Source organism: Trypanosoma melophagium, assembly GCF_022059095.1.
Source record: "Trypanosoma melophagium isolate St. Kilda chromosome Unknown ctg4segment1, whole genome shotgun sequence".
NCBI lineage: Eukaryota > Euglenozoa > Kinetoplastea > Trypanosomatida > Trypanosomatidae > Trypanosoma > Trypanosoma melophagium.
This window is the reverse complement of record NW_027125179.1, coordinates 849591-876617: the sequence shown is the minus strand read 5'-3', so window position 1 is coordinate 876617 and position 27027 is coordinate 849591. Positions and strand designations below refer to the sequence as shown.

At 48.5% G+C, this 27027-nt stretch overlaps 16 protein-coding genes across 16 annotated transcripts; all 16 read right to left on the bottom strand.

The window, feature by feature from the left end:
• Positions 1-117: 117 nt before the first annotated feature.
• On the bottom strand, positions 118-1056 carry LSM04_000921 (mRNA (guanine-N(7))-methyltransferase domain; the record flags this gene model as incomplete). Its single annotated transcript, XM_067339304.1, has 1 exon — positions 118-1056. The coding sequence occupies one exon, from the start codon at positions 1054-1056 to the stop codon at positions 118-120; it is 939 nt and encodes a 312-aa protein (XP_067187713.1).
• Positions 1057-1467: 411 nt separating this feature from the next.
• LSM04_001471 (PUB domain) lies at positions 1468-2568 on the bottom strand (the record flags this gene model as incomplete). Its single annotated transcript, XM_067339303.1, has 1 exon — positions 1468-2568. One exon carries the CDS (start codon positions 2566-2568, stop codon positions 1468-1470), a length of 1101 nt encoding a protein of 366 aa, XP_067187733.1.
• A 371-nt stretch (positions 2569-2939) lies between these two features.
• On the bottom strand, positions 2940-4820 carry LSM04_007149 (Protein kinase domain; the record flags this gene model as incomplete). Its single annotated transcript, XM_067339302.1, has 1 exon — positions 2940-4820. One exon carries the CDS (start codon positions 4818-4820, stop codon positions 2940-2942), a length of 1881 nt encoding a protein of 626 aa, XP_067187967.1.
• A 288-nt stretch (positions 4821-5108) lies between these two features.
• Positions 5109-6548, bottom strand: LSM04_001856 (Histidine phosphatase superfamily; the record flags this gene model as incomplete). The annotated part of the gene is made up of 1 exon (XM_067339301.1): positions 5109-6548. One exon carries the CDS (start codon positions 6546-6548, stop codon positions 5109-5111), a length of 1440 nt encoding a protein of 479 aa, XP_067187759.1.
• A 191-nt stretch (positions 6549-6739) lies between these two features.
• On the bottom strand, positions 6740-7660 carry LSM04_007240 (uncharacterized protein; the record flags this gene model as incomplete). Its single annotated transcript, XM_067339300.1, has 1 exon — positions 6740-7660. One exon carries the CDS (start codon positions 7658-7660, stop codon positions 6740-6742), a length of 921 nt encoding a protein of 306 aa, XP_067187972.1.
• A 178-nt stretch (positions 7661-7838) lies between these two features.
• Positions 7839-8384, bottom strand: LSM04_007100 (Actin-related protein 2/3 complex subunit 3; the record flags this gene model as incomplete). Its single annotated transcript, XM_067339299.1, has 1 exon — positions 7839-8384. One exon carries the CDS (start codon positions 8382-8384, stop codon positions 7839-7841), a length of 546 nt encoding a protein of 181 aa, XP_067187962.1.
• A 212-nt stretch (positions 8385-8596) lies between these two features.
• Positions 8597-9064, bottom strand: LSM04_007025 (uncharacterized protein; the record flags this gene model as incomplete). The annotated part of the gene is made up of 1 exon (XM_067339298.1): positions 8597-9064. The coding sequence occupies one exon, from the start codon at positions 9062-9064 to the stop codon at positions 8597-8599; it is 468 nt and encodes a 155-aa protein (XP_067187959.1).
• A 225-nt stretch (positions 9065-9289) lies between these two features.
• Positions 9290-11830, bottom strand: LSM04_004100 (Elongation factor EFG; the record flags this gene model as incomplete). Its single annotated transcript, XM_067339297.1, has 1 exon — positions 9290-11830. The coding sequence occupies one exon, from the start codon at positions 11828-11830 to the stop codon at positions 9290-9292; it is 2541 nt and encodes an 846-aa protein (XP_067187847.1).
• A 571-nt stretch (positions 11831-12401) lies between these two features.
• LSM04_009752 (Elongation factor EFG) lies at positions 12402-14942 on the bottom strand (the record flags this gene model as incomplete). The annotated part of the gene is made up of 1 exon (XM_067339296.1): positions 12402-14942. The coding sequence occupies one exon, from the start codon at positions 14940-14942 to the stop codon at positions 12402-12404; it is 2541 nt and encodes an 846-aa protein (XP_067188091.1).
• Positions 14943-15503: 561 nt separating this feature from the next.
• On the bottom strand, positions 15504-18044 carry LSM04_005849 (Elongation factor EFG; the record flags this gene model as incomplete). Its single annotated transcript, XM_067339293.1, has 1 exon — positions 15504-18044. One exon carries the CDS (start codon positions 18042-18044, stop codon positions 15504-15506), a length of 2541 nt encoding a protein of 846 aa, XP_067187910.1.
• Positions 18045-18585: 541 nt separating this feature from the next.
• On the bottom strand, positions 18586-19815 carry LSM04_007320 (Elongation factor EFG; the record flags this gene model as incomplete). Its single annotated transcript, XM_067339292.1, has 1 exon — positions 18586-19815. One exon carries the CDS (start codon positions 19813-19815, stop codon positions 18586-18588), a length of 1230 nt encoding a protein of 409 aa, XP_067187976.1.
• A 64-nt stretch (positions 19816-19879) lies between these two features.
• LSM04_004300 (uncharacterized protein) lies at positions 19880-20506 on the bottom strand (the record flags this gene model as incomplete). The annotated part of the gene is made up of 1 exon (XM_067339291.1): positions 19880-20506. The coding sequence occupies one exon, from the start codon at positions 20504-20506 to the stop codon at positions 19880-19882; it is 627 nt and encodes a 208-aa protein (XP_067187851.1).
• An 825-nt stretch (positions 20507-21331) lies between these two features.
• Positions 21332-22162, bottom strand: LSM04_006557 (Elongation factor EFG; the record flags this gene model as incomplete). The annotated part of the gene is made up of 1 exon (XM_067339290.1): positions 21332-22162. The coding sequence occupies one exon, from the start codon at positions 22160-22162 to the stop codon at positions 21332-21334; it is 831 nt and encodes a 276-aa protein (XP_067187939.1).
• A 122-nt stretch (positions 22163-22284) lies between these two features.
• LSM04_004566 (Translation elongation factor EFTu-like) lies at positions 22285-23813 on the bottom strand (the record flags this gene model as incomplete). The annotated part of the gene is made up of 2 exons (XM_067339289.1): positions 22285-22943; positions 23009-23813. The coding sequence occupies 2 exons, from the start codon at positions 23811-23813 to the stop codon at positions 22285-22287; spliced, it is 1464 nt and encodes a 487-aa protein (XP_067187863.1).
• A 561-nt stretch (positions 23814-24374) lies between these two features.
• LSM04_008719 (Elongation factor EFG) lies at positions 24375-25262 on the bottom strand (the record flags this gene model as incomplete). Its single annotated transcript, XM_067339288.1, has 1 exon — positions 24375-25262. The coding sequence occupies one exon, from the start codon at positions 25260-25262 to the stop codon at positions 24375-24377; it is 888 nt and encodes a 295-aa protein (XP_067188050.1).
• Positions 25263-25341: 79 nt separating this feature from the next.
• On the bottom strand, positions 25342-26914 carry LSM04_002636 (Transcription factor; the record flags this gene model as incomplete). Its single annotated transcript, XM_067339287.1, has 2 exons — positions 25342-26475; positions 26543-26914. The coding sequence occupies 2 exons, from the start codon at positions 26912-26914 to the stop codon at positions 25342-25344; spliced, it is 1506 nt and encodes a 501-aa protein (XP_067187793.1).
• Between the last annotated feature and the right edge of the window lie 113 nt (positions 26915-27027).

Sequence of the window (27027 nt, the reverse complement as noted above, 5' to 3'; positions counted from 1 at the left end):
GAGTCATCATTCCCTCATCAAGATAATGATCAAAAAACAAAGAAAAATGCATTCCCCTCTTGAGTGAAAAAAGGGTACTAGAAAAAAAAAAACATCACTTTTCTGATGATGTAGAACCTATTTGATTTTTTGAAAACATAGAGATCGGTATAACGTGGCAAGTTCCATTTCACCACGCACCAAATAAAGTCCTTTATTTTTACTCGAATCGCTTTTATAATCGGCATAAAATGATTGGAAAGGTTTAGAGAATTCCACAACTTCCTCCATGTCATAATGCTTAGCACGTTGTCGAACATATGATAAAGGCACCACATATTCATCACAGTCTACAAAGCCATCTAATGCAAAGCGATATTTCGTACCTACTGAGAGCAAGGTCCCGTCCCACTGGGGTTCAGTGTCAAATTGCAGGGCAAAGAGCCCTTTGTATTCCATTTTGTTCTCACGAACTCTTTCAGCCAATATCTCATCATCCACCGTCGTTGCAATAAATACACCACCAGGACACAAAGCACCAGCTATAGCTGCCATTAGCATGTCAATGCGCTCCAACGAATCGCATGCATAGTGAAAAGCAAATTGGATAGAAACCACATTGAACTTGCCATAATGATCTGAAGAGGGCAGTTGGTGACAAAGGAACTCCTCACTGAAACAATCGCTAACGGCAAAAACACACTTGCATTCAACTCCTGAAGCAAGCTTGTCGTACCGTTTCTGAGATTCAGCCACACACTCTGGAGAAATATCGTGACACTCAAGAAAAGCAGTCTTGACCAGACGTTCTCGAGGCAACTTGGCTGTCGCAAAGTTCAGTTCTGGGCTTTGGGAATGAAGCCACTTGCCCATATCACCTCCCCTTCCACTCGCCAAATCTAGCACAATAGCATCACGAGAACTTGTTTCACGCTTTATATGATCTAAAGCAAACTGGATGAGAGTCTTCTTAACATAATTGTTAAAGAAGCGAAAGGGTGTTTCCTTACTACTTAAATCACCTGCTCTTTTTCGTGCAATCTCATCATATGAGGTGGCAGTCCTTGAACTTTGCATCGCCCAGTTTTCAATTCTACCTTTTTCTTTTTCTTCAGGTGGAATGAAAATTTAAAACAAGATGAACCAAATAATAGTAATAATAATAATAATAATAATAATAATAATAATAATAATAATAATAATAATAATAATAATAATAATAATAATAATTAATTATAAATCAACGCACCGCCCCTTTGGAAAAAGAAACCCGAAGGACAAACTCCTTCCAAAAAATAATGCATCCCCTGGATCAATTCAAACATTGTTCTTCGTATCATAAGCAAAAAGAAGAAGTGCATTTTTTTTTTTCCTCATTCAATGTCACCCACACACCAACACCTCCTCCTCATCTTCTTTCTTCCGTTCTCTTTCTCTCCCTCTTTCTTTCCTACTCTTTTCCCTGGCGTGGGGCGGTGGGGAGGAGGACTACACCTCTACATTCTTTGGTAGTAACTCTAGCGCTTGTTCTATGACGCGAATCACCACGGTTGCCGCTGTTAGTGATTCACTACCATTGGCATCTGTAACGAGTTCAAATCCACACGTATGCAGTAGCTGGAGAGCAGGTAAAACAGGTAGTAACTTTGTAGAGAAAGCATTTGTAGAGGTTTTCAGTGTTCGCTTTGTTATGTCGAAAGGATGATCGTGAACGTTCACCAAAACGGTCCGTAGCACTGTGATGCATTGGCGTACTACGGAATCGTCCTTGTGCTTGAGCATCTCTTCGACTAAATGTGGCAGCATCGAGGGCGGTTCCGCAGGTTTGGCAAATACATCGTAAAGGGAATGACCTGTTGACGCCGTGACACGTTGCAAATCCCACATATTTGTTGCATACCCCACCTCTCCTTTTGTTGTTTCCGAATCACGTGTGGCATTGTTCATCAATGCTGCGGACTCCTCGCGTTTCTTCTGCGCGGCAGCCTCCAATTCGGCCTCTGCTGTGCGTTCCGCCTCCTCACGGGACATGCCGCGCCGCACGTATTTGTCCGCGAGGATTTGAAGTTTGACCCGCCGCCGGGCGACGGCGTCCGCCTCCTTTTCTTTCCGCACCGCCGCCAACTCCGCCTCGCGTCGCAGGGCGTCGAGCATTTCTTTTGTCTCCAACGCCTTGCGGCCCATTTCAATGCGCTTCCGCTCCTCCTCCGCCGCCAGCCGCTTCGTCTCCTCCGACTTGGCTTTTGCTTTTTCTCGCAATTCACGCACCTTCGCCTCACGCTCAGCTTCAGTGAGAACGCGTTTTACCCTTACAACCACCTCCACACCCCCGTCCAAGGGTGTATCAAGCTCTGGATGGCCTTCATGCATCGTGATCCACTGCGTGCAAGTCCCCTCGTCTACGCATCCCGCCACTATGGATTTTTTAATCGCATTGTCACTGAACCCTTTTCCCTGCAAAGTTTCAAAAAGAGTCTGACTGATAAAATACTTCTTGTTATCCTCTCCAACAGTAGAGGAATTGGAAGATGAAGAAGAATCCCGAGCTACTCTCACTCCGGGCTCATTCTCATTTTCCTGACCCGACATTGTCAATAATGTTTCTACCGTCTACTTCACACAAAGTGTGGGATAGAATAGCAAAGCAACGTTGTAATTACGGTACCAAACTTCACCTACTCAAAGTCACACCACCGTTACAGAGAAGGTTTACTAGGGAGTAGTACGCACATACACATACACATAAACACACACACAAACAGAGAGAGAAATTTAAAAAAAAAATGAAGTGATTAAAAAGCACAATAATATAAAAAAAAAATGACTGAAGAAAGAAAAAAAAAAATAAAGGCAGAAGTATATACTCAAAAGGAAATTAGGCATTGACTCTGTAAGAAGCAGAGATTGAGAGATCAAAAATGAACAAATTCTACGCGCACTGGACCCCTCATAATCCACCTTCACAAGAAGGTTGGATGAGAACTAGTAGTCTGCTGAGAAAAGAAATCAGTTTCAAGATGTGAAGGAAGTATCTCCGATGTGGTGGGGGGACGATGTTGATCCCCGCTGCCCGTATCTGATGGTACTGTAACCTCTATCACCATTTTCTGTATTGTTCTTTTGCTGAACAAAGACAGTTCCGTCAAGTTACTGATAAGAAGAGGTGAAATCAACGGAATGCTTTGAGTAGCTTTGTGCTCTCGAGAGAATCCTTCGTACAAGTACTCAAGAAGGGCTAAAAATCGATTCAGTGTGTCTCTTGAAGCACCTGTGTCAAAAGCAAGGTTATTAGCATAGCAAACAAGACGAGACTCAAGCGAGTAACGCGCGGTAAGTGACAAGTGGCGCACCACTCGCTCTAAGCATAAACATAGGGAAGTGGTATCTTGCGGGTCATCAAGAGAGACATCAATTAGACGCTCCGGTAGAGAATCAGAAAAATGCAAAGGACCACCTCTTTCAGCTTCTTGGGATATGCAGTTCATAGACGCTTGAATTATTTTTTTTCTTCTAATTGAAGGATCCACACATCGCTCAAGAAATGGAACAATAATAGTATTCCTCTCAGTATCAGTACTAAAACGCCTTTTTAATACTTCAAAATTATCAAGCACCAACTCTGCAGGCACAGTACAACGATCGAACGATTCCGCCTTGCTAATTGCACCAAGAAGAGTGATAAAATACTTCCGTAAATGAGTTGAAAAAGCATTTTCTGATATAGTTTGAGAACATCGTAAAAGAATAGGAAGGGTGTATCGTAGTCTACCTTCCTGTGAACTTTCACGACACATAAGTGGTATTATCAGGCGCAGGATCAAGACTTCTACAAATAATGAATTCCCCAGAGCATCGTACACCCTTTTTAATAGAACAAAACGTTCGTTTTCATCCATAGTATCATATTGATCTAGAGATGCTAAGACCAACATATCCTCGGTGGTAAAAATTCTCTCTCTCAGTAGTGAAACCAAAGATGGCCGTGGTTCTGACAAAGGACGCCCTGAAAACCATTTGGAAACTTTTTTCTCAACAGCAGTGTACTGTCTATTGTAAAGATCAATGTTATCACCACAGTTAAATAACCTCTCCCCTGAAAGTACCTCAACACTAACGACAATAAACGAAAACACATCGCTTTCTGGTATTTTTACACTTGATTCAGGTACATTGGGTACGAAAAGATCAATAGGACCATCCTCATTAGGTTTTAAGGCCTTTATGACTTCTGTTGCGCAGTAGTCCAAAACTGGTGCTGCAAGACTAGAAAATGGATAAGACAACTTATGCTTCATAGCTTCTGTACCCAAAATAGCATGTGAAAAATCAAAAACTTTCCACTCCCCTTCGACTATACATACAGCCTGAGGAGCAAAGTCACAAAGTAAATAACCAACACGTTCATGAATAAAATGAATCGCCTTGGCACATCTTAAAATTCCCAAAATCTTTTCTTGCTGTGAAAGATTACCATTTGAAAGTTCAAGTGAAAGTAAAGATGTAATACGCTCTGTAACAATCTGAAGATGTTTTTTATCTTCCATCAGAGGTCTCACCACCTGAAGGATGTTTGGATGTCGTAGACGTGTAAGCAATGTTACACCATCTTTAAAATTGCGTACAACTTCTTCAACCTCCGCTGCTGACATACAACGGGATACAATTTCCTTTACATCCAATGAAACAATAGAGACAAGTCTTCCAGATGATATTTCAACAGCATCCTGAATATGGAGTAAATTGTTTTTACCACCACGAAACTTTCTCTCACCAACTCTATAGTCTCCAATAGGGTTTTGGGTTAAAACATTTGCAAGTGATTTCTTCACCTTAGATAACATCTCATTGTCCTCAAACCAATTCTTTATCATATATATATATATATATATATATATATATATATATATATATACAAAAAAACAAAAAAAAACAGTGAGACTTTTTAATCAAGGATAAAGATTAATTAGAAACCCCATAGTAGTAAAAGAAAAAAAAACTCGGGAAACCAATTCTTCCGCGAAACGCAAAAATGAAAACAAAGAAAAACGGAGGAAGGAAAAATAAACGCGCATACGAAGAAAGAAAGAAAGAAAAAGGTACCGCCAGAGTCTTGGTGGCAAACGGTAATATTACCAGCCATTCCATTTGCACTCTCTCTCAGTATTGTACTTGTGTTGCTTAAGCGTGATGGTTGCCAAACGAGGTTCACCTAATCGGTTGTATGTGCAACACCAAATAGTGCGATGCGGACATGGCTTGTGAACTGCCTCTTCAACTGAAGGGCCGTCAAAAAATGAAAGTATTGTTCGTAGCACAGCTTGATGAGCAACAACCAAAACACACTTATGTGTGACGTGCAAATCCACGAGAAGTGGTTCAAGACGTCGCATGAGATCTCGGTAAGACTCCCCATTTGGGTAACGAAATCCCACCTTGTCAGTGTTCCGGAAGAACTGAATACTCGGATAAAGATCTTTGATTTCCTCATTTGTCATATCTTCACAAACTCCAGCATGAATTTCATTCAACGGTTTAAAAATTCTAAACTTCCCGTTCGTGAGAACATCTGCAGACGGTTTAGCTGTATGCCTAGTACGTTTCAGTTGACTACACCAAACCTCAAAACCCTCTTCATTGTCCCACTTCGTATCCCTAAAAGAGAACAAACGACTGTTATGTAGGACCTGGTGACGAAAAAAATCAGCAACTGCAAGAGCATCTTCTGTTCCAGAATCCGTAAGGTCTGGATCACCACCAAGACGATCTTGTAAATTATACTCTGACTGTCCATGACGAGTAAAAAAAACAGGGCAGAAAGACTTTAATGTTTCTTCAGGAGAACCAACTAAAGGTTCATAAAGGTAAACACGGTGGAGCGCAGGAAGGCAATTATTTAAGTAACTGGTTGCTTTTGAACAAATAATACTTCCACGAGAACGAGACACACGAAATCCCGGCCGTTTTAAACTTACATCAATATAACTATCACATAAAAATTTATTTTCTCGCCATTCCTCATTAAACCAAATATGACGGACTAAAAATACTCCATTTGAAAGAAGCATTTCATGTAGTTTGTCGTACGCATCCTTAGATTCACAATCAACTCGAAGAATTACAGCAGGAAGACCAGCAAAACCAAGAGAAGGTTTAGAACTCAAGTACTCCACTGCTTTAACTAGACAATTTTTAGTATACTTTTCCCAAGCTTTGGAATCATCTTTAAAACATTGAACCTCTACATTACGTTGTACAGGCCCTGATAAAAAGAACATTGCGCTTTCACCACACCAACGAAGATAATGCAAAAGTCTAGTGCAAAAGAAACGCGCCGCAATGCTACATCGAGTTGAAGAACTAACAACAAAAAAAACCGCCGTAGTGGCACCGTAATAACGATGAGTATAGTACTCAAATTCATTTTTAGTACAAGTCTGTAATCGTGGAGAAAACACACACTCTTTTCCTTCCTGAGAGAATCCCTCGAATGTACAAAAGTCAATACAGTTATCCTCGAGAGAATCATCTAGGGTGATGCCGCTTTTTAACGGCAGTGTTGAGGGGGACATAAGTAAACGTACTATTTCTGTCTCCTCTAGATTATAATAACAATAAACAAACAAAGAAAAAAAAGAAAAAAAACAAGTGGATAGGTGGAAGAAAAAAGAAGTAACTAGTACAAATTCAGAAGAATGATATTCGACATACACTTTTTTTTTCACTTTTGCGTATTTTAAACTAGTATTAAGTACCCCAAATATCATCTCTTTCCTTCTGACATTTTATCTTCTTCCTTCATGCGGCGAATTATCTCTTCTTGCTTTTGAATTAAATGATTTCTTCTGGCCTCAGAAAGAACGTAACGCTGCGATTTTGTAAAACTTTTGTCGCCTATGACTCTTCCAGTTTTCTTTAAATAAAAACGCAGAACAAATTTCACTGATGCAACTATCATCAATAGCAAAAAAGTCCACAAAAGGGACAGTGACTCCCTTTCTCCAGATATCTCTTTTATAAATTGGAAAGTGAGACTGCAATCGTGAGTACCATCATGGAGCAGAAGCACCATGAGAAACACATTTTTGCGCAGCTGCTCCACCCAATAACCTCTAATAGTAAAGGGAGCCTGAGAGCACACACCGTTAAGAGGGAAATGCAGCGGAATCGGGGACTCCAGTACAGCACCAAGAGTTTTTTCTGTGCGGTACGAGGGCAGTGAAATAACTTCTCCCTCTGAGCAACCCCTAAGGTAAATGCCATTATTATTAATAACAGAGAAGCGTACATTCATAACACGTGTATCATCTCGAAGCCATGCGGCAGACACACACTCTGACTGCCGCATTTCATTTTCATCATCTGCAGTACGAAACAACGACCCCAACGAGTTTACAAAAGTTCTCATGACACCAATTGTCGCTTCTTCTCTCAATTCTACAATACCGTTCGATATCTCTGCTAAAAACACAGTCCTCCGTGGTTGTTGCCCGGCGAGCCACAAAACACTCCAATTTCCTGAAAACTGCATAAAGAAATCATCATTTTCCTCTTCAACTGCAGCTACAGGAGTGGAAAAATAAAGAGCTACTGTGGCTAATGTCACAAGTAAAATATAGAAGAAACATGTTTTACGTCGTCGTATTCCCGTAATTATACTCCCTTTTTTTAAACATTTATGCATTAATATACTAAATCAAACTAGTATAAAGGTTATTTACTGAAGAACAATATATATAAGGATGAAAAAAAAAAAAACGAGAGAAATATAAAAAGAGACAAAATACGGAATTTCAGAAAAATAAACCGTATTGCTTCCAAAGGAATACAAACTACAGTGTTTCTTCATCTGAAATATACCACTAATCAGAAGTTAAGAACGGTCTCTTAGCAAATGCCATCCAGAATTTATTTCCTGTGCCATCCTTTTCTGGGAAAAGAAAAACCTTCTCTATAAGTCGGATGCCAGCCTCCATACGAATTTGCTTCGCGTACTCCCTCCATTTCTCTTGCTCAGATTGATCCCCTGTGGGAAAGAAACTGTTGAAACGGAAATTTTCATCACCCGGTGAAGCAAACGATAGTGTAGCATAACTGATTAATGTAGCAACTGCTTCTTCACGTTTCAATCCAATAATTTTTTCAAGACACCCGTGAAGATACATCGTCAGATACAAAATCACGCGGTCTCCAGCACCTTTAATAGGAAAGGTACGGAAAAACATATGAGGTTTAAAGAAATAAAGCGCCTCATCTACGATATCATCCTGCTCTTCCCTACCCTCACCTACAACATCAACCATACGAGGTGCGGGACTAGCAGGGGTAAACTTTGACGTAAGTCGAAGAGGATAAACCCCACAACCCAATAAACTGCACTCTTCATAACCATTCCATCTGCTATGCATCTCTCAATACTCTCAACTAGATGCTCTTATTCTTTCTCAAAAGAAAAGATATAACACAACAAAGTAGAAAAAAAAACTATTAATTAAAAGTAATTAAGTATTCTTATTTATAAAAAAAAAAAACACAAAACCATATGTAAAAAGTTCTCGTAAATAAAAACAAATAAAAGCGATAAGTCAATCTCTAACAGAAACATAATTTAATCATCTTTCTACTTTTTCGTGCTTTTCAGAACATTCATACGAAGAAGATCGTCAATCTTTCCTTGCTTTGACTCCATCTCCAGTTCACGTTGATGCCTCCAAACACGCATATTTAAACCATCTTCCTCGATAATTCTTTGTAACTCATTTTGGTTATAGGGGTATTTTTCAAAAAATCCACTTCGCATCATTCCACTCCTGTATCGTTCCACATAAAACATAACTTCTCCTCTTCCCAAATGTTTGTAACTATCAATAGGCTCTGCGCCATTCTCTGACCGCGAGCATCGCCATAACAACTTGAGAAGATGACACTGTACTAGCAAAGAATCCATGCGCATAAACGATATTAACCAATCCTGAAACCGGTCATCACACCGCCATGGACGCATACCATAATAAATACTACGACCAGTCACCACATTCAATGATTCCGGTTCATCCGATACACGAGAATAATGCGGGGTCTCTTCCATCTATCATTCAAAAGAAATCAAAAAATAAAAGGGTAAAAAAGAAAACATTGCAAAAGCAAAGAAATTCTTCTCCTATTTCCGAACAAAAACACACACAAAAAAAAATCATCACGACTCTTACAATTTAAGCATCCACACACAACTACAGAAATCCAACACTCATCCTTCCCTAACATTTAAATTATATAATTATAAACTCCCTATTATTTTTATAGTAAAAAGGCTCTATAGCTTGTCGAGGAAGGTGTCCAGGCCCGGGATATCGGGCTTCAGACCCTTGCGCTGGCGCACGTTCAGGGTCAGGGTGTTGGCCTGTGACTTGGGCTCCAGTGGGTCACCGGGGTACTGCTGCCAGTGGTCAAACACGCACTGCGGAAACGCCTGACCACCAGTGCCGGCACGCAGATCGGCGGTGAAACCGAACGACTCAGCGACGGGAAGGTAAGCCCTGACGTTGTAGATGGGTGTACCGGGGCGGTTCTCCTCGCCGATGATCACGCCACGGCGGCGTGTCAGCACACCGTAGATACCACCCATCGCGTGCTCCACCGTCTGGATATCGACCTGGAACATCGGCTCCATGAGACGGGGTGAGGCAGTAAGGCAGCACGCGTAGTACACACGGCGGGCGGTGGGGATGATCTGACCACCACCACGATGGATGGCGTCCGCGTGCATCGTCACGTCTTCCACGTTGATACGCACACCACGCATGTTCTCATCACACAGAACGCCTTCGCGTGTCGCCCATTGCCATGCCGCCACAAACGAATCCTTCATTTCCATCATGTTTTGCACTCCCTTCGTCACGTCCACAACAACGTTGGGACCGCGGTTATCGGGGCCATAACACCAGATCTTGCGCGCCTCAGCAACGTCCCAGTCAAACTTGTCCGCAAGGAAGCGGGCTCGTGTCTTCGGGTCGCTCTCGGGGCCAGCGTTGATACCATCCTCCATCTCAATGCAGAGCTCCTCCGTCAGCGGGGCACCGCGGCAGAACAAACGGTTATGCTTGTTCGCAGACTTGGACAGACACTGGATGGATGACACATCGGTCACGGTTTCACGGAAAGAGACAACAGGCTCTGATACCTTCAGTGGGGCACCGTTCATGAAGTCCTCCTGCAGATCCTTGAGACAGATCTCAAGGTGCAGCTCACCAGCGCCAGCAACAATGTGCTCACCGCTCTCTTCAATTGAGCACACCACGAGTGGATCAGACTTGGCAAGGCGCTTCAGTCCCTCAACAAGCTTTGGCAGATCGGAGGGGTTCTTCGCCTCCACCGCAACACGCACAACGGGTGACACAGAGTACTTCATGTCACGCAGAGGGTGCGGGGTCTCACCGTCGTCAGTGATGGTGGCAGACTTCACAATGTACTTGTCAACACCCACAAGACCAACCACGTTACCGCAAGGCATGTCCTCCACCGCCTCCTGGTAGCGACCCATCATCAGCACCGTACGCTGCACTGGCTTGTCCTCGTACAGATCCTGCTTCTTGCCGTAGACGTAGTTGTTACCCATGATACGGACCTTTTGGCCACTTCGCACCTTGCCGGCAAAAATACGACCAAATGCAAAGAAGCGACCGCGGTCAGCCGTGGGAACCATCTTGCTGATGTACAGCATCAACGGTGCCTCTGGGTTGCAGTTCTTGATACCAGCAAAGTACTTGTCTTCGGGGTTGGCCTCGCCAGAGTAGAGCATCTCCGCGCGGTAGCTTTGAGCCTTCTTGGGTGAGGGCAGGTGTGCCACGATCATCTGCAGCAGCGTCTCCGCAGCAGGCAGGAACTTCATCATGATTGACTTCAACAACTTCTTGGGCACCTGCTCGCGCTCCTCCGCCGTAAGGTTGATGTTCAACGACTTCAGCATCTTTTCCACCTTGTCCTGCTTCTCCGTCATCACGGCATCAAAGATCTGATAAATGGGGTCCAAGCAGAACTGACAGAAAGCACGGCGAACTCGTTCGCCAGCAGCGTTGGTCTCGCTCTTGATCCACTTCTTATTCTTGGCATCAAAGAAGTTGTCGCCCCAAAGACGCTCGCACATCTTGGCCTCATCAACGCCGAATTTCGACGCGTACATCCTGGCAAAACGAGTGACAGAGAACGCCCACGCCTGCAGTCCAGAGCCAATGGCAACAGTGCCCTTCTCAGGATACACCTGGACATCGCCCATAGCAGGATCGTTGTATGTCGCAATCACGACGTTCACGTTCTGCAACGTCTTCACAAAGCCCTGATAGGCCTCTTCGGGATCCAGCTGCAGCTCCAGGATGGCACGGTCCACCTTATTGATGAAGACCACAGGGCGAATACGCTCCGTCAGTGCCTGGCGCAGCACCGTCTCCGTCTGGACACACACACCCTCCACACAATCGACAACCACCAGAGCGCCGTCAGTCACACGGAGAGCCGCCGTCACCTCAGAACTGAAGTCCACGTGTCCGGGTGAGTCGATCAGGTTGATCAGAAAGTCACGCCTGTCGTCAGCAAGGTCGCTAATCATCTCGCGTGGCACGTGGTAGTGCATGGAAATGGCAGTTGACTTAATGGTGATACCACGTGCAATTTCATCAGCACGGGTGTCCATGATACGCTTGTCACCAGCATCCTCCATCTTGATGATGCCAGCGGCACCCACGAGTGAGTCAGACAGAGTCGACTTACCATGGTCCACGTGCGCAATCACGGACATGTTACGGATCTGCTCAGGGTAGTCCATGAGGGCACGAACCTCGTCAACGGTGAAGTTGACCATCTTGGATAGCTTTTAATAAGCACGGATTCTGCACCAGATCGCAGTTCCAAAGGTAACAAAAAAAAAAAAAAAAAAAAAAATACGCACAAACACACACGCAGAGAGAAAGAGAGAGAGAAAGAACAAAAGCAACAACTTAAAGAGTAGAACGAACACATAGAGCAAGTCACACGACAAAACAATATTCAGTAAATCTATCGCACATTTGATCACAGTGCAACATCTACAATAAAGACTTATCGGAGATCCACACGACCTAAAGGAGATCCACACGACCTAAAGAATCGCCCTCCGTTATTGTTTGTTTCTGTTTCAGTTCCTTTTTATTTTTCTTTTACACTCACTCTTCATTCTTCTTTATATATATATATATATATATATTACTTTCTTGTAGTTACTGATATGCTTCGACTAAAAGCAGCCCTTCATAACTATTTGTATTTTCTTTCTTTTATTCCTTCTTAACTGCGATGGCATGCTTGGTCTGTGCAACATTGGCTCTCTTTTATTCATTTATGACCTACACCTGACGATCGAGAATCACAACGACCACCACCGTCACAACCATGCTCTATAGCTTGTCGAGGAAGGTGTCCAGGCCCGGGATATCGGGCTTCAGACCCTTGCGCTGGCGCACGTTCAGGGTCAGGGTGTTGGCCTGTGACTTGGGCTCCAGTGGGTCACCGGGGTACTGCTGCCAGTGGTCAAACACACACTGCGGAAACGCCTGACCACCAGTGCCGGCACGCAGATCGGCGGTGAAACCGAACGACTCAGCGACGGGAAGGTAAGCCCTGACGTTGTAGATGGGTGTACCGGGGCGGTTCTCCTCGCCGATGATCACGCCACGGCGGCGTGTCAGCACACCGTAGATACCACCCATCGCGTGCTCCACCGTCTGGATATCGACCTGGAACATCGGCTCCATGAGACGGGGTGAGGCAGTAAGGCAGCACGCGTAGTACACACGGCGGGCGGTGGGGATGATCTGACCACCACCACGATGGATGGCGTCCGCGTGCATCGTCACGTCTTCCACGTTGATACGCACACCACGCATGTTCTCATCACACAGAACGCCTTCGCGTGTCGCCCATTGCCATGCCGCCACAAACGAATCCTTCATTTCCATCATGTTTTGCACTCCCTTCGTCACGTCCACAACAACGTTGGGACCGCGGTTATCGGGGCCATAACACCAGATCTTGCGCGCCTCAGCAACGTCCCAGTCAAACTTGTCCGCAAGGAAGCGGGCTCGTGTCTTCGGGTCGCTCTCGGGGCCAGCGTTGATACCATCCTCCATCTCAATGCAGAGCTCCTCCGTCAGCGGGGCACCGCGGCAGAACAAACGGTTATGCTTGTTCGCAGACTTGGACAGACACTGGATGGATGACACATCGGTCACGGTTTCACGGAAAGAGACAACAGGCTCTGATACCTTCAGTGGGGCACCGTTCATGAAGTCCTCCTGCAGATCCTTGAGACAGATCTCAAGGTGCAGCTCACCAGCGCCAGCAACAATGTGCTCACCGCTCTCTTCAATTGAGCACACCACGAGTGGATCAGACTTGGCAAGGCGCTTCAGTCCCTCAACAAGCTTTGGCAGATCGGAGGGGTTCTTCGCCTCCACCGCAACACGCACAACGGGTGACACAGAGTACTTCATGTCACGCAGAGGGTGCGGGGTCTCACCGTCGTCAGTGATGGTGGCAGACTTCACAATGTACTTGTCAACACCCACAAGACCAACCACGTTACCGCAAGGCATGTCCTCCACCGCCTCCTGGTAGCGACCCATCATCAGCACCGTACGCTGCACTGGCTTGTCCTCGTACAGATCCTGCTTCTTGCCGTAGACGTAGTTGTTACCCATGATACGGACCTTTTGGCCACTTCGCACCTTGCCGGCAAAAATACGACCAAATGCAAAGAAGCGACCGCGGTCAGCCGTGGGAACCATCTTGCTGATGTACAGCATCAACGGTGCCTCTGGGTTGCAGTTCTTGATACCAGCAAAGTACTTGTCTTCGGGGTTGGCCTCGCCAGAGTAGAGCATCTCCGCGCGGTAGCTTTGAGCCTTCTTGGGTGAGGGCAGGTGTGCCACGATCATCTGCAGCAGCGTCTCCGCAGCAGGCAGGAACTTCATCATGATTGACTTCAACAACTTCTTGGGCACCTGCTCGCGCTCCTCCGCCGTAAGGTTGATGTTCAACGACTTCAGCATCTTTTCCACCTTGTCCTGCTTCTCCGTCATCACGGCATCAAAGATCTGATAAATGGGGTCCAAGCAGAACTGACAGAAAGCACGGCGAACTCGTTCGCCAGCAGCGTTGGTCTCGCTCTTGATCCACTTCTTATTCTTGGCATCAAAGAAGTTGTCGCCCCAAAGACGCTCGCACATCTTGGCCTCATCAACGCCGAATTTCGACGCGTACATCCTGGCAAAACGAGTGACAGAGAACGCCCACGCCTGCAGTCCAGAGCCAATGGCAACAGTGCCCTTCTCAGGATACACCTGGACATCGCCCATAGCAGGATCGTTGTATGTCGCAATCACGACGTTCACGTTCTGCAACGTCTTCACAAAGCCCTGATAGGCCTCTTCGGGATCCAGCTGCAGCTCCAGGATGGCACGGTCCACCTTATTGATGAAGACCACAGGGCGAATACGCTCCGTCAGTGCCTGGCGCAGCACCGTCTCCGTCTGGACACACACACCCTCCACACAATCGACAACCACCAGAGCGCCGTCAGTCACACGGAGAGCCGCCGTCACCTCAGAACTGAAGTCCACGTGTCCGGGTGAGTCGATCAGGTTGATCAGAAAGTCACGCCTGTCGTCAGCAAGGTCGCTAATCATCTCGCGTGGCACGTGGTAGTGCATGGAAATGGCAGTTGACTTAATGGTGATACCACGTGCAATTTCATCAGCACGGGTGTCCATGATACGCTTGTCACCAGCATCCTCCATCTTGATGATGCCAGCGGCACCCACGAGTGAGTCAGACAGAGTCGACTTACCATGGTCCACGTGCGCAATCACGGACATGTTACGGATCTGCTCAGGGTAGTCCATGAGGGCACGAACCTCGTCAACGGTGAAGTTGACCATCTTGGATAGCTTTTAATAAGCACGGATTCTGCACCAGATCGCAGTTCCAAAGGTAACAAAAAAAAAAAAAAAAAAATACGCACAAACACACACGCAGAGAGAAAGAGAGAGAGAAAGAACAAAAGCAACAACTTAAAGAGTAGAACGAACACATAGAGCAAGTCACACGACAAAACAATATTCAGTAAATCTATCGCACATTTGATCACAGTGCAACATCTACAATAAAGACTTATCGGAGATCCACACGACCTAAAGGAGATCCACACGACCTAAAGAATCGCCCTCCGTTATTGTTTGTTTCTGTTTCAGTTCCTTTTTATTTTTCTTTTACACTCACTCTTCATTCTTCTTTATTTATATATATATATTACTTTCTTGTAGTTACTGATATGCTTCGACTAAAAGCAGCCCTTCATAACTATTTGTATTTTCTTTCTTTTATTCCTTCTTAACTGCGATGGCATGCTTGGTCTGTGCAACATTGGCTCTCTTTTATTCATTTATGACCTACACCTGACGATCGAGAATCACAACGACCACCACCGTCACAACCATGCTCTATAGCTTGTCGAGGAAGGTGTCCAGGCCCGGGATATCGGGCTTCAGACCCTTGCGCTGGCGCACGTTCAGGGTCAGGGTGTTGGCCTGTGACTTGGGCTCCAGTGGGTCACCGGGGTACTGCTGCCAGTGGTCAAACACACACTGCGGAAACGCCTGACCACCAGTGCCGGCACGCAGATCGGCGGTGAAACCGAACGACTCAGCGACGGGAAGGTAAGCCCTGACGTTGTAGATGGGTGTACCGGGGCGGTTCTCCTCGCCGATGATCACGCCACGGCGGCGTGTCAGCACACCGTAGATACCACCCATCGCGTGCTCCACCGTCTGGATATCGACCTGGAACATCGGCTCCATGAGACGGGGTGAGGCAGTAAGGCAGCACGCGTAGTACACACGGCGGGCGGTGGGGATGATCTGACCACCACCACGATGGATGGCGTCCGCGTGCATCGTCACGTCTTCCACGTTGATACGCACACCACGCATGTTCTCATCACACAGAACGCCTTCGCGTGTCGCCCATTGCCATGCCGCCACAAACGAATCCTTCATTTCCATCATGTTTTGCACTCCCTTCGTCACGTCCACAACAACGTTGGGACCGCGGTTATCGGGGCCATAACACCAGATCTTGCGCGCCTCAGCAACGTCCCAGTCAAACTTGTCCGCAAGGAAGCGGGCTCGTGTCTTCGGGTCGCTCTCGGGGCCAGCGTTGATACCATCCTCCATCTCAATGCAGAGCTCCTCCGTCAGCGGGGCACCGCGGCAGAACAAACGGTTATGCTTGTTCGCAGACTTGGACAGACACTGGATGGATGACACATCGGTCACGGTTTCACGGAAAGAGACAACAGGCTCTGATACCTTCAGTGGGGCACCGTTCATGAAGTCCTCCTGCAGATCCTTGAGACAGATCTCAAGGTGCAGCTCACCAGCGCCAGCAACAATGTGCTCACCGCTCTCTTCAATTGAGCACACCACGAGTGGATCAGACTTGGCAAGGCGCTTCAGTCCCTCAACAAGCTTTGGCAGATCGGAGGGGTTCTTCGCCTCCACCGCAACACGCACAACGGGTGACACAGAGTACTTCATGTCACGCAGAGGGTGCGGGGTCTCACCGTCGTCAGTGATGGTGGCAGACTTCACAATGTACTTGTCAACACCCACAAGACCAACCACGTTACCGCAAGGCATGTCCTCCACCGCCTCCTGGTAGCGACCCATCATCAGCACCGTACGCTGCACTGGCTTGTCCTCGTACAGATCCTGCTTCTTGCCGTAGACGTAGTTGTTACCCATGATACGGACCTTTTGGCCACTTCGCACCTTGCCGGCAAAAATACGACCAAATGCAAAGAAGCGACCGCGGTCAGCCGTGGGAACCATCTTGCTGATGTACAGCATCAACGGTGCCTCTGGGTTGCAGTTCTTGATACCAGCAAAGTACTTGTCTTCGGGGTTGGCCTCGCCAGAGTAGAGCATCTCCGCGCGGTAGCTTTGAGCCTTCTTGGGTGAGGGCAGGTGTGCCACGATCATCTGCAGCAGCGTCTCCGCAGCAGGCAGGAACTTCATCATGATTGACTTCAACAACTTCTTGGGCACCTGCTCGCGCTCCTCCGCCGTAAGGTTGATGTTCAACGACTTCAGCATCTTTTCCACCTTGTCCTGCTTCTCCGTCATCACGGCATCAAAGATCTGATAAATGGGGTCCAAGCAGAACTGACAGAAAGCACGGCGAACTCGTTCGCCAGCAGCGTTGGTCTCGCTCTTGATCCACTTCTTATTCTTGGCATCAAAGAAGTTGTCGCCCCAAAGACGCTCGCACATCTTGGCCTCATCAACGCCGAATTTCGACGCGTACATCCTGGCAAAACGAGTGACAGAGAACGCCCACGCCTGCAGTCCAGAGCCAATGGCAACAGTGCCCTTCTCAGGATACACCTGGACATCGCCCATAGCAGGATCGTTGTATGTCGCAATCACGACGTTCACGTTCTGCAACGTCTTCACAAAGCCCTGATAGGCCTCTTCGGGATCCAGCTGCAGCTCCAGGATGGCACGGTCCACCTTATTGATGAAGACCACAGGGCGAATACGCTCCGTCAGTGCCTGGCGCAGCACCGTCTCCGTCTGGACACACACACCCTCCACACAATCGACAACCACCAGAGCGCCGTCAGTCACACGGAGAGCCGCCGTCACCTCAGAACTGAAGTCCACGTGTCCGGGTGAGTCGATCAGGTTGATCAGAAAGTCACGCCTGTCGTCAGCAAGGTCGCTAATCATCTCGCGTGGCACGTGGTAGTGCATGGAAATGGCAGTTGACTTAATGGTGATACCACGTGCAATTTCATCAGCACGGGTGTCCATGATACGCTTGTCACCAGCATCCTCCATCTTGATGATGCCAGCGGCACCCACGAGTGAGTCAGACAGAGTCGACTTACCATGGTCCACGTGCGCAATCACGGACATGTTACGGATCTGCTCAGGGTAGTCCATGAGGGCACGAACCTCGTCAACGGTGAAGTTGACCATCTTGGATAGCTTTTAATAAGCACGGATTCTGCACCAGATCGCAGTTCCAAAGGTAACAAAAAAAAAAAAAAAAAAATACGCACAAACACACACGCAGAGAGAAAGAGAGAGAGAAAGAACAAAAGCAACAACTTAAAGAGTAGAACGAACACATAGAGCAAGTCACACGACAAAACAATATTCAGTAAATCTATCGCACATTTGATCACAGTGCAACATCTACAATAAAGACTTATCGGAGATCTACACGACCTAAAGAATCGCCCTCCGTTATTGTTTGTTTCTGTTTCAGTTCCTTTTTATTTTTCTTTTACACTCACTCTTCATTCTTCTTTATTTATATATATATATTACTTTCTTGTAGTTACTGATATGCTTCGACTAAAAGCAGCCCTTCATAACTATTTGTATTTTCTTTCTTTTATTCCTTCTTAACTGCGATGGCATGCTTGGTCTGTGCAACATTGGCTCTCTTTTATTCATTTATGACCTACACCTGACGATCGAGAATCACAACGACCACCACCGTCACAACCATGCTCTATAGCTTGTCGAGGAAGGTGTCCAGGCCCGGGATATCGGGCTTCAGACCCTTGCGCTGGCGCACGTTCAGGGTCAGGGTGTTGGCCTGTGACTTGGGCTCCAGTGGGTCACCGGGGTACTGCTGCCAGTGGTCAAACACACACTGCGGAAACGCCTGACCACCAGTGCCGGCACGCAGATCGGCGGTGAAACCGAACGACTCAGCGACGGGAAGGTAAGCCCTGACGTTGTAGATGGGTGTACCGGGGCGGTTCTCCTCGCCGATGATCACGCCACGGCGGCGTGTCAGCACACCGTAGATACCACCCATCGCGTGCTCCACCGTCTGGATATCGACCTGGAACATCGGCTCCATGAGACGGGGTGAGGCAGTAAGGCAGCACGCGTAGTACACACGGCGGGCGGTGGGGATGATCTGACCACCACCACGATGGATGGCGTCCGCGTGCATCGTCACGTCTTCCACGTTGATACGCACACCACGCATGTTCTCATCACACAGAACGCCTTCGCGTGTCGCCCATTGCCATGCCGCCACAAACGAATCCTTCATTTCCATCATGTTTTGCACTCCCTTCGTCACGTCCACAACAACGTTGGGACCGCGGTTATCGGGGCCATAACACCAGATCTTGCGCGCCTCAGCAACGTCCCAGTCAAACTTGTCCGCAAGGAAGCGGGCTCGTGTCTTCGGGTCGCTCTCGGGGCCAGCGTTGATACCATCCTCCATCTCAATGCAGAGCTCCTCCGTCAGCGGGGCACCGCGGCAGAACAAACGGTTATGCTTGTTCGCAGACTTGGACAGACACTGGATGGATGACACATCGGTCACGGTTTCACGGAAAGAGACAACAGGCTCTGATACCTTCAGTGGGGCACCGTTCATGAAGTCCTCCTGCAGATCCTTGAGACAGATCTCAAGGTGCAGCTCACCAGCGCCAGCAACAATGTGCTCACCGCTCTCTTCAATTGAGCACACCACGAGTGGATCAGACTTGGCAAGGCGCTTCAGTCCCTCAACAAGCTTTGGCAGATCGGAGGGGTTCTTCGCCTCCACCGCAACACGCACAACGGGTGACACAGAGTACTTCATGTCACGCAGAGGGTGCGGGGTCTCACCGTCGTCAGTGATGGTGGCAGACTTCACAATGTACTTGTCAACACCCACAAGACCAACCACGTTACCGCAAGGCATGTCCTCCACCGCCTCCTGGTAGCGACCCATCATCAGCACCGTACGCTGCACTGGCTTGTCCTCGTACAGATCCTGCTTCTTGCCGTAGACGTAGTTGTTACCCATGATACGGACCTTTTGGCCACTTCGCACCTTGCCGGCAAAAAATACGACCAAATGCAAAGAAGCGACCGCGGTCAGCCGTGGGAACCATCTTGCTGATGTACAGCATCAACGGTGCCTCTGGGTTGCAGTTCTTGATACCAGCAAAGTACTTGTCTTCGGGGTTGGCCTCGCCAGAGTAGAGCATCTCCGCGCGGTAGCTTTGAGCCTTCTTGGGTGAGGGCAGGTGTGCCACGATCATCTGCAGCAGCGTCTCCGCAGCAGGCAGGAACTTCATCATGATTGACTTCAACAACTTCTTGGGCACCTGCTCGCGCTCCTCCGCCGTAAGGTTGATGTTCAACGACTTCAGCATCTTTTCCACCTTGTCCTGCTTCTCCGTCATCACGGCATCAAAGATCTGATAAATGGGGTCCAAGCAGAACTGACAGAAAGCACGGCGAACTCGTTCGCCAGCAGCGTTGGTCTCGCTCTTGATCCACTTCTTATTCTTGGCATCAAAGAAGTTGTCGCCCCAAAGACGCTCGCACATCTTGGCCTCATCAACGCCGAATTTCGATGCGTACATCCTGGCAAAACGAGTGACAGAGAACGCCCACGCCTGCAGTCCACACAAAAACATAACAATCCCTTTTCTTATAAAGTTTTACGTCCCCATCGCTGGTTGGATGTTTTTTTTTTTCTAAACAATGTTTTTTTTGTCCTTTTTTTTTTACAAATGCCGGTGGTGTTCTTCATTTTCGGCTTCAGTTGGGGGTGGGGGGGGGCTTTTTTTTTATGATATCCCAGGGGCGAATACGCTCCGTCGGTGCCTATCTCCCCCCCCTCCCCCCCTAACCCCCCCCCCACACCCATTCCACACCCCCAAAGCCCCCTTAGCCCCGTCGGAGAGCCCCCGTTGCCCCGGTATTACTTTAGTTTTGTTGGGGGGTTTGGGTTGGGTTGTTCAAGATGTCTTATCTTTTGTCGTGGGGGTTGTTAATGTTTGGGTGGGGTTTTGTTGTGTAAGGTATTGTAATGGAAATTGTTTTTTTGGTGATGTTTCATCCGCTCGGGTTTCCACGTTTGTCTTTTCCCCTGTTTTTTCCTCCTTTTTTCCCTCTGGGTTACAACTGGTGCCCCCACGGGGGGGGAGTTAAAATGGGCCTTTTTTTTAATCTCGGTGGGGTTTCGGGTGTGTGTTTTGGGTTTTCCTTGGGGGTGGTTCTTTAGAGGGGAGAACTTTTTTTTATTGGGTATTTTTAATATTTTTTTTTTTTTAAAAAAAACAGAATAAAAAAAAAAAGCAAAAAAAAAAAAAAAAAAAAAAAAAAAAAAAAAAAAAAAAAAAAAGAAAAAAAAAAAAAAAAAAAAAAAAAAAAAAAAAAAAAAATAAAAAAAAAAAAAAAAAAAAAGAAAAAAAGGGCTCTTTTTTCTTTTTTGTTCCTTTCATTGCCCAACCTGAAAATCAAAGAACCCCACCGCCCCCACCCTCCCCAATATCTTTTTTAGGATGGTGTGACGGGGGGGTTTTCTCCCAGTGGTCAAACACACACTGCGGAAACGCCTGACCACCAGTGCCGGCACGCAGATCGGCGGTGAAACCGAACGACTCAGCGACGGGAAGGTAAGCCCTGACGTTGTAGATGGGTGTACCGGGGCGGTTCTCCTCGCCGATGATCACGCCACGGCGGCGTGTCAGCACACCGTAGATACCACCCATCGCGTGCTCCACCGTCTGGATATCGACCTGGAACATCGGCTCCATGAGACGGGGTGAGGCAGTAAGGCAGCACGCGTAGTACACACGGCGGGCGGTGGGGATGATCTGACCACCACCACGATGGATGGCGTCCGCGTGCATCGTCACGTCTTCCACGTTGATACGCACACCACGCATGTTCTCATCACACAGAACGCCTTCGCGTGTCGCCCATTGCCATGCCGCCACAAACGAATCCTTCATTTCCATCATGTTTTGCACTCCCTTCGTCACGTCCACAACAACGTTGGGACCGCGGTTATCGGGGCCATAACACCAGATCTTGCGCGCCTCAGCAACGTCCCAGTCAAACTTGTCCGCAAGGAAGCGGGCTCGTGTCTTCGGGTCGCTCTCGGGGCCAGCGTTGATACCATCCTCCATCTCAATGCAGAGCTCCTCCGTCAGCGGGGCACCGCGGCAGAACAAACGGTTATGCTTGTTCGCAGACTTGGACAGACACTGGATGGATGACACATCGGTCACGGTTTCACGGAAAGAGACAACAGGCTCTGATACCTTCAGTGGGGCACCGTTCATGAAGTCCTCCTGCAGATCCTTGAGACAGATCTCAAGGTGCAGCTCACCAGCGCCAGCAACAATGTGCTCACCGCTCTCTTCAATTGAGCACACCACGAGTGGATCAGACTTGGCAAGGCGCTTCAGTCCCTCAACAAGCTTTGGCAGATCGGAGGGTTCTTCGCCTCCACCGCAACACGCACAACGGGTGACACAGAGTACTTCATGTCACGCAGAGGGTGCGGGGTCTCACCGTCGTCAGTGATGGTGGCAGACTTCACAATGTACTTGTCAACACCCACAAGACCAACCACGTTACCGCAAGGCATGTCCTCCACCGCCTCCTGGTAGCGACCCATCATCAGCACCGTACGCTGCACTGGCTTGTCCTCGTACAGATCCTGCTTCTTGCCGTAGACGTAGTTGTTACCCATGATACGGACCTTTTGGCCACTTCGCACCTTGCCGGCAAAAATACGACCAAATGCAAAGAAGCGACCGCGGTCAGCCGTGGAACCATCTTGCTGATGTACAGCATCAACGGTGCCTCTGGGTTGCAGTTCTTGATACCAGCAAAGTACTTGTCTTCGGGGTTGGCCTCGCCAGAGTAGAGCATCTCCGCGCGGTAGCTTTGAGCCTTCTTGGGTGAGGGCAGGTGTGCCACGATCATCTGCAGCAGCGTCTCCGCAGCAGGCAGGAACTTCATCATGATTGACTTCAACAACTTCTTGGGCACCTGCTCGCGCTCCTCCGCCGTAAGGTTGATGTTCAACGACTTCAGCATCTTTTCCACCTTGTCCTGCTTCTCCGTCATCACGGCATCAAAGATCTGATAAATGGGGTCCAAGCAGAACTGACAGAAAGCACGGCGAACTCGTTCGCCAGCAGCGTTGGTCTCGCTCTTGATCCACTTCTTATTCTTGGCATCAAAGAAGTTGTCGCCCCAAAGACGCTCGCACATCTTGGCCTCATCAACGCCGAATTTCGATGCGTACATCCTGGCAAAACGAGTGACAGAGAACGCCCACGCCTGCAGTCCAGAGCCAATGGCAACAGTGCCCTTCTCAGGATACACCTGGACATCGCCCATAGCAGGATCGTTGTATGTCGCAATCACGACGTTCACGTTCTGCAACGTCTTCACAAAGCCCTGATAGGCCTCTTCGGGATCCAGCTGCAGCTCCAGGATGGCACGGTCCACCTTATTGATGAAGACCACAGGGCGAATACGCTCCGTCAGTGCCTGGCGCAGCACCGTCTCCGTCTGGACACACACACCCTCCACACAATCGACAACCACCAGAGCGCCGTCAGTCACACGGAGAGCCGCCGTCACCTCAGAACTGAAGTCCACGTGTCCGGGTGAGTCGATCAGGTTGATCAGAAAGTCACGCCTGTCGTCAGCAAGGTCGCTAATCATCTCGCGTGGCACGTGGTAGTGCATGGAAATGGCAGTTGACTTAATGGTGATACCACGTGCAATTTCATCAGCACGGGTGTCCATGATACGCTTGTCACCAGCATCCTCCATCTTGATGATGCCAGCGGCACCCACGAGTGAGTCAGACAGAGTCGACTTACCATGGTCCACGTGCGCAATCACGGACATGTTACGGATCTGCTCAGGGTAGTCCATGAGGGCACGAACCTCGTCAACGGTGAAGTTGACCATCTTGGATAGCTTTTAATAAGCACGGATTCTGCACCAGATCGCAGTTCCAAAGGTAACAAAAAAAAAAAAAAAAAAATACGCACAAACACACACGCAGAGAGAAAGAGAGAGAGAAAGAACAAAAGCAACAACTTAAAGAGTAGAACGAACACATAGAGCAAGTCACACGACAAAACAATATTCAGTAAATCTATCGCACATTTGATCACAGTGCAACATCTACAATAAAGACTTATCGGAGATCCACACGACCTAAAGGAGATCCACACGACCTAAAGAATCGCCCTCCGTTATTGTTTGTTTCTGTTTCAGTTCCTTTTTATTTTTCTTTTACACTCACTCTTCATTCTTCTTTATTTATATATATATATTACTTTCTTGTAGTTACTGATATGCTTCGACTAAAAGCAGCCCTTCATAACTATTTGTATTTTCTTTCTTTTATTCCTTCTTAACTGCGATGGCATGCTTGGTCTGTGCAACATTGGCTCTCTTTTATTCATTTATGACCTACACCTGACGATCGAGAATCACAACGACCACCACCGTCACAACCATGCTCTATAGCTTGTCGAGGAAGGTGTCCAGGCCCGGGATATCGGGCTTCAGACCCTTGCGCTGGCGCACGTTCAGGGTCAGGGTGTTGGCCTGTGACTTGGGCTCCAGTGGGTCACCGGGGTACTGCTGCCAGTGGTCAAACACACACTGCGGAAACGCCTGACCACCAGTGCCGGCACGCAGATCGGCGGTGAAACCGAACGACTCAGCGACGGGAAGGTAAGCCCTGACGTTGTAGATGGGTGTACCGGGGCGGTTCTCCTCGCCGATGATCACGCCACGGCGGCGTGTCAGCACACCGTAGATACCACCCATCGCGTGCTCCACCGTCTGGATATCGACCTGGAACATCGGCTCCATGAGACGGGGTGAGGCAGTAAGGCAGCACGCGTAGTACACACGGCGGGCGGTGGGGATGATCTGACCACCACCACGATGGATGGCGTCCGCGTGCATCGTCACGTCTTCCACGTTGATACGCACACCACGCATGTTCTCATCACACAGAACGCCTTCGCGTGTCGCCCATTGCCATGCCGCCACAAACGAATCCTTCATTTCCATCATGTTTTGCACTCCCTTCGTCACGTCCACAACAACGTTGGGACCGCGGTTATCGGGGCCATAACACCAGATCTTGCGCGCCTCAGCAACGTCCCAGTCAAACTTGTCCGCAAGGAAGCGGGCTCGTGCCTTCGGGTCGCTCTCGGGGCCAGCGTTGATACCATCCTCCATCTCAATGCAGAGCTCCTCCGTCAGCGGGGCACCGCGGCAGAACAAACGGTTATGCTTGTTCGCAGACTTGGACAGACACTGGATGGATGACACATCGGTCACGGTTTCACGGAAAGAGACAACAGGCTCTGATACCTTCAGTGGGGCACCGTTCATGAAGTCCTCCTGCAGATCCTTGAGACAGATCTCAAGGTGCAGCTCACCAGCGCCAGCAACAATGTGCTCACCGCTCTCTTCAATTGAGCACACCACGAGTGGATCCAGACTTGGCAAGGCGCTTCAGTCCCTCAACAAGCTTTGGCAGATCGGAGGGGTTCTTCGCCTCCACCGCAACACGCACAACGGGTGACACAGAGTACTTCATGTCACGCAGAGGGTGCGGGGTCTCACCGTCGTCAGTGATGGTGGCAGACTTCACAATGTACTTGTCAACACCCACAAGACCAACCACGTTACCGCAAGGCATGTCCTCCACCGCCTCCTGGTAGCGACCCATCATCAGCACCGTACGCTGCACTGGCTTGTCCTCGTACAGATCCTGCTTCTTGCCGTAGACGTAGTTGTTACCCATGATACGGACCTTTTGGCCACTTCGCACCTTGCCGGCAAAAATACGACCAAATGCAAAGAAGCGACCGCGGTCAGCCGTGGGAACCATCTTGCTGATGTACAGCATCAACGGTGCCTCTGGGTTGCAGTTCTTGATACCAGCAAAGTACTTGTCTTCGGGGTTGGCCTCGCCAGAGTAGAGCATCTCCGCGCGGTAGCTTTGAGCCTTCTTGGGTGAGGGCAGGTGTGCCACGATCATCTGCAGCAGCGTCTCCGCAGCAGGCAGGAACTTCATCATGATTGACTTCAACAACTTCTTGGGCACCTGCTCGCGCTCCTCCGCCGTAAGGTTGATGTTCAACGACTTCAGCATCTTTTCCACCTTGTCCTGCTTCTCCGTCATCACGGCATCAAAGATCTGATAAATGGGGTCCAAGCAGAACTGACAGAAAGCACGGCGAACTCGTTCGCCAGCAGCGTTGGTCTCGCTCTTGATCCACTTCTTATTCTTGGCATCAAAGAAGTTGTCGCCCCAAAGACGCTCGCACATCTTGGCCTCATCAACGCCGAATTTCGATGCGTACATCCTGGCAAAACGAGTGACAGAGAACGCCCACGCCTGCAGTCCAGAGCCAATGGCAACAGTGCCCTTCTCAGGATACACCTGGACATCGCCCATAGCAGGATCGTTGTATGTCGCAATCACGACGTTCACGTTCTGCAACGTCTTCACAAAGCCCTGATAGGCCTCTTCGGGATCCAGCTGCAGCTCCAGGATGGCACGGTCCACCTTATTGATGAAGACCACAGGGCGAATACGCTCCGTCAGTGCCTGGCGCAGCACCGTCTCCGTCTGGACACACACCCTCCACACAATCGACAACCACCAGAGCGCCGTCAGTCACACGGAGAGCCGCCGTCACCTCAGAACTGAAGTCCACGTGTCCGGGTGAGTCGATCAGGTTGATCAGAAAGTCACGCCTGTCGTCAGCAAGGTCGCTAATCATCTCGCGTGGCACGTGGTAGTGCATGGAAATGGCAGTTGACTTAATGGTGATACCACGTGCAATTTCATCAGCACGGGTGTCCATGATACGCTTGTCACCAGCATCCTCCATCTTGATGATGCCAGCGGCACCCACGAGTGAGTCAGACAGAGTCGACTTACCATGGTCCACGTGCGCAATCACGGACATGTTACGGATCTGCTCAGGGTAGTCCATGAGGGCACGAACCTCGTCAACGGTGAAGTTGACCATCTTGGATAGCTTTTAATAAGCACGGATTCTGCACCAGATCGCAGTTCCAAAGGTAACAAAAAAAAAAAAAAAAATACGCACAAACACACACGCAGAGAGAAAGAGAGAGAAAA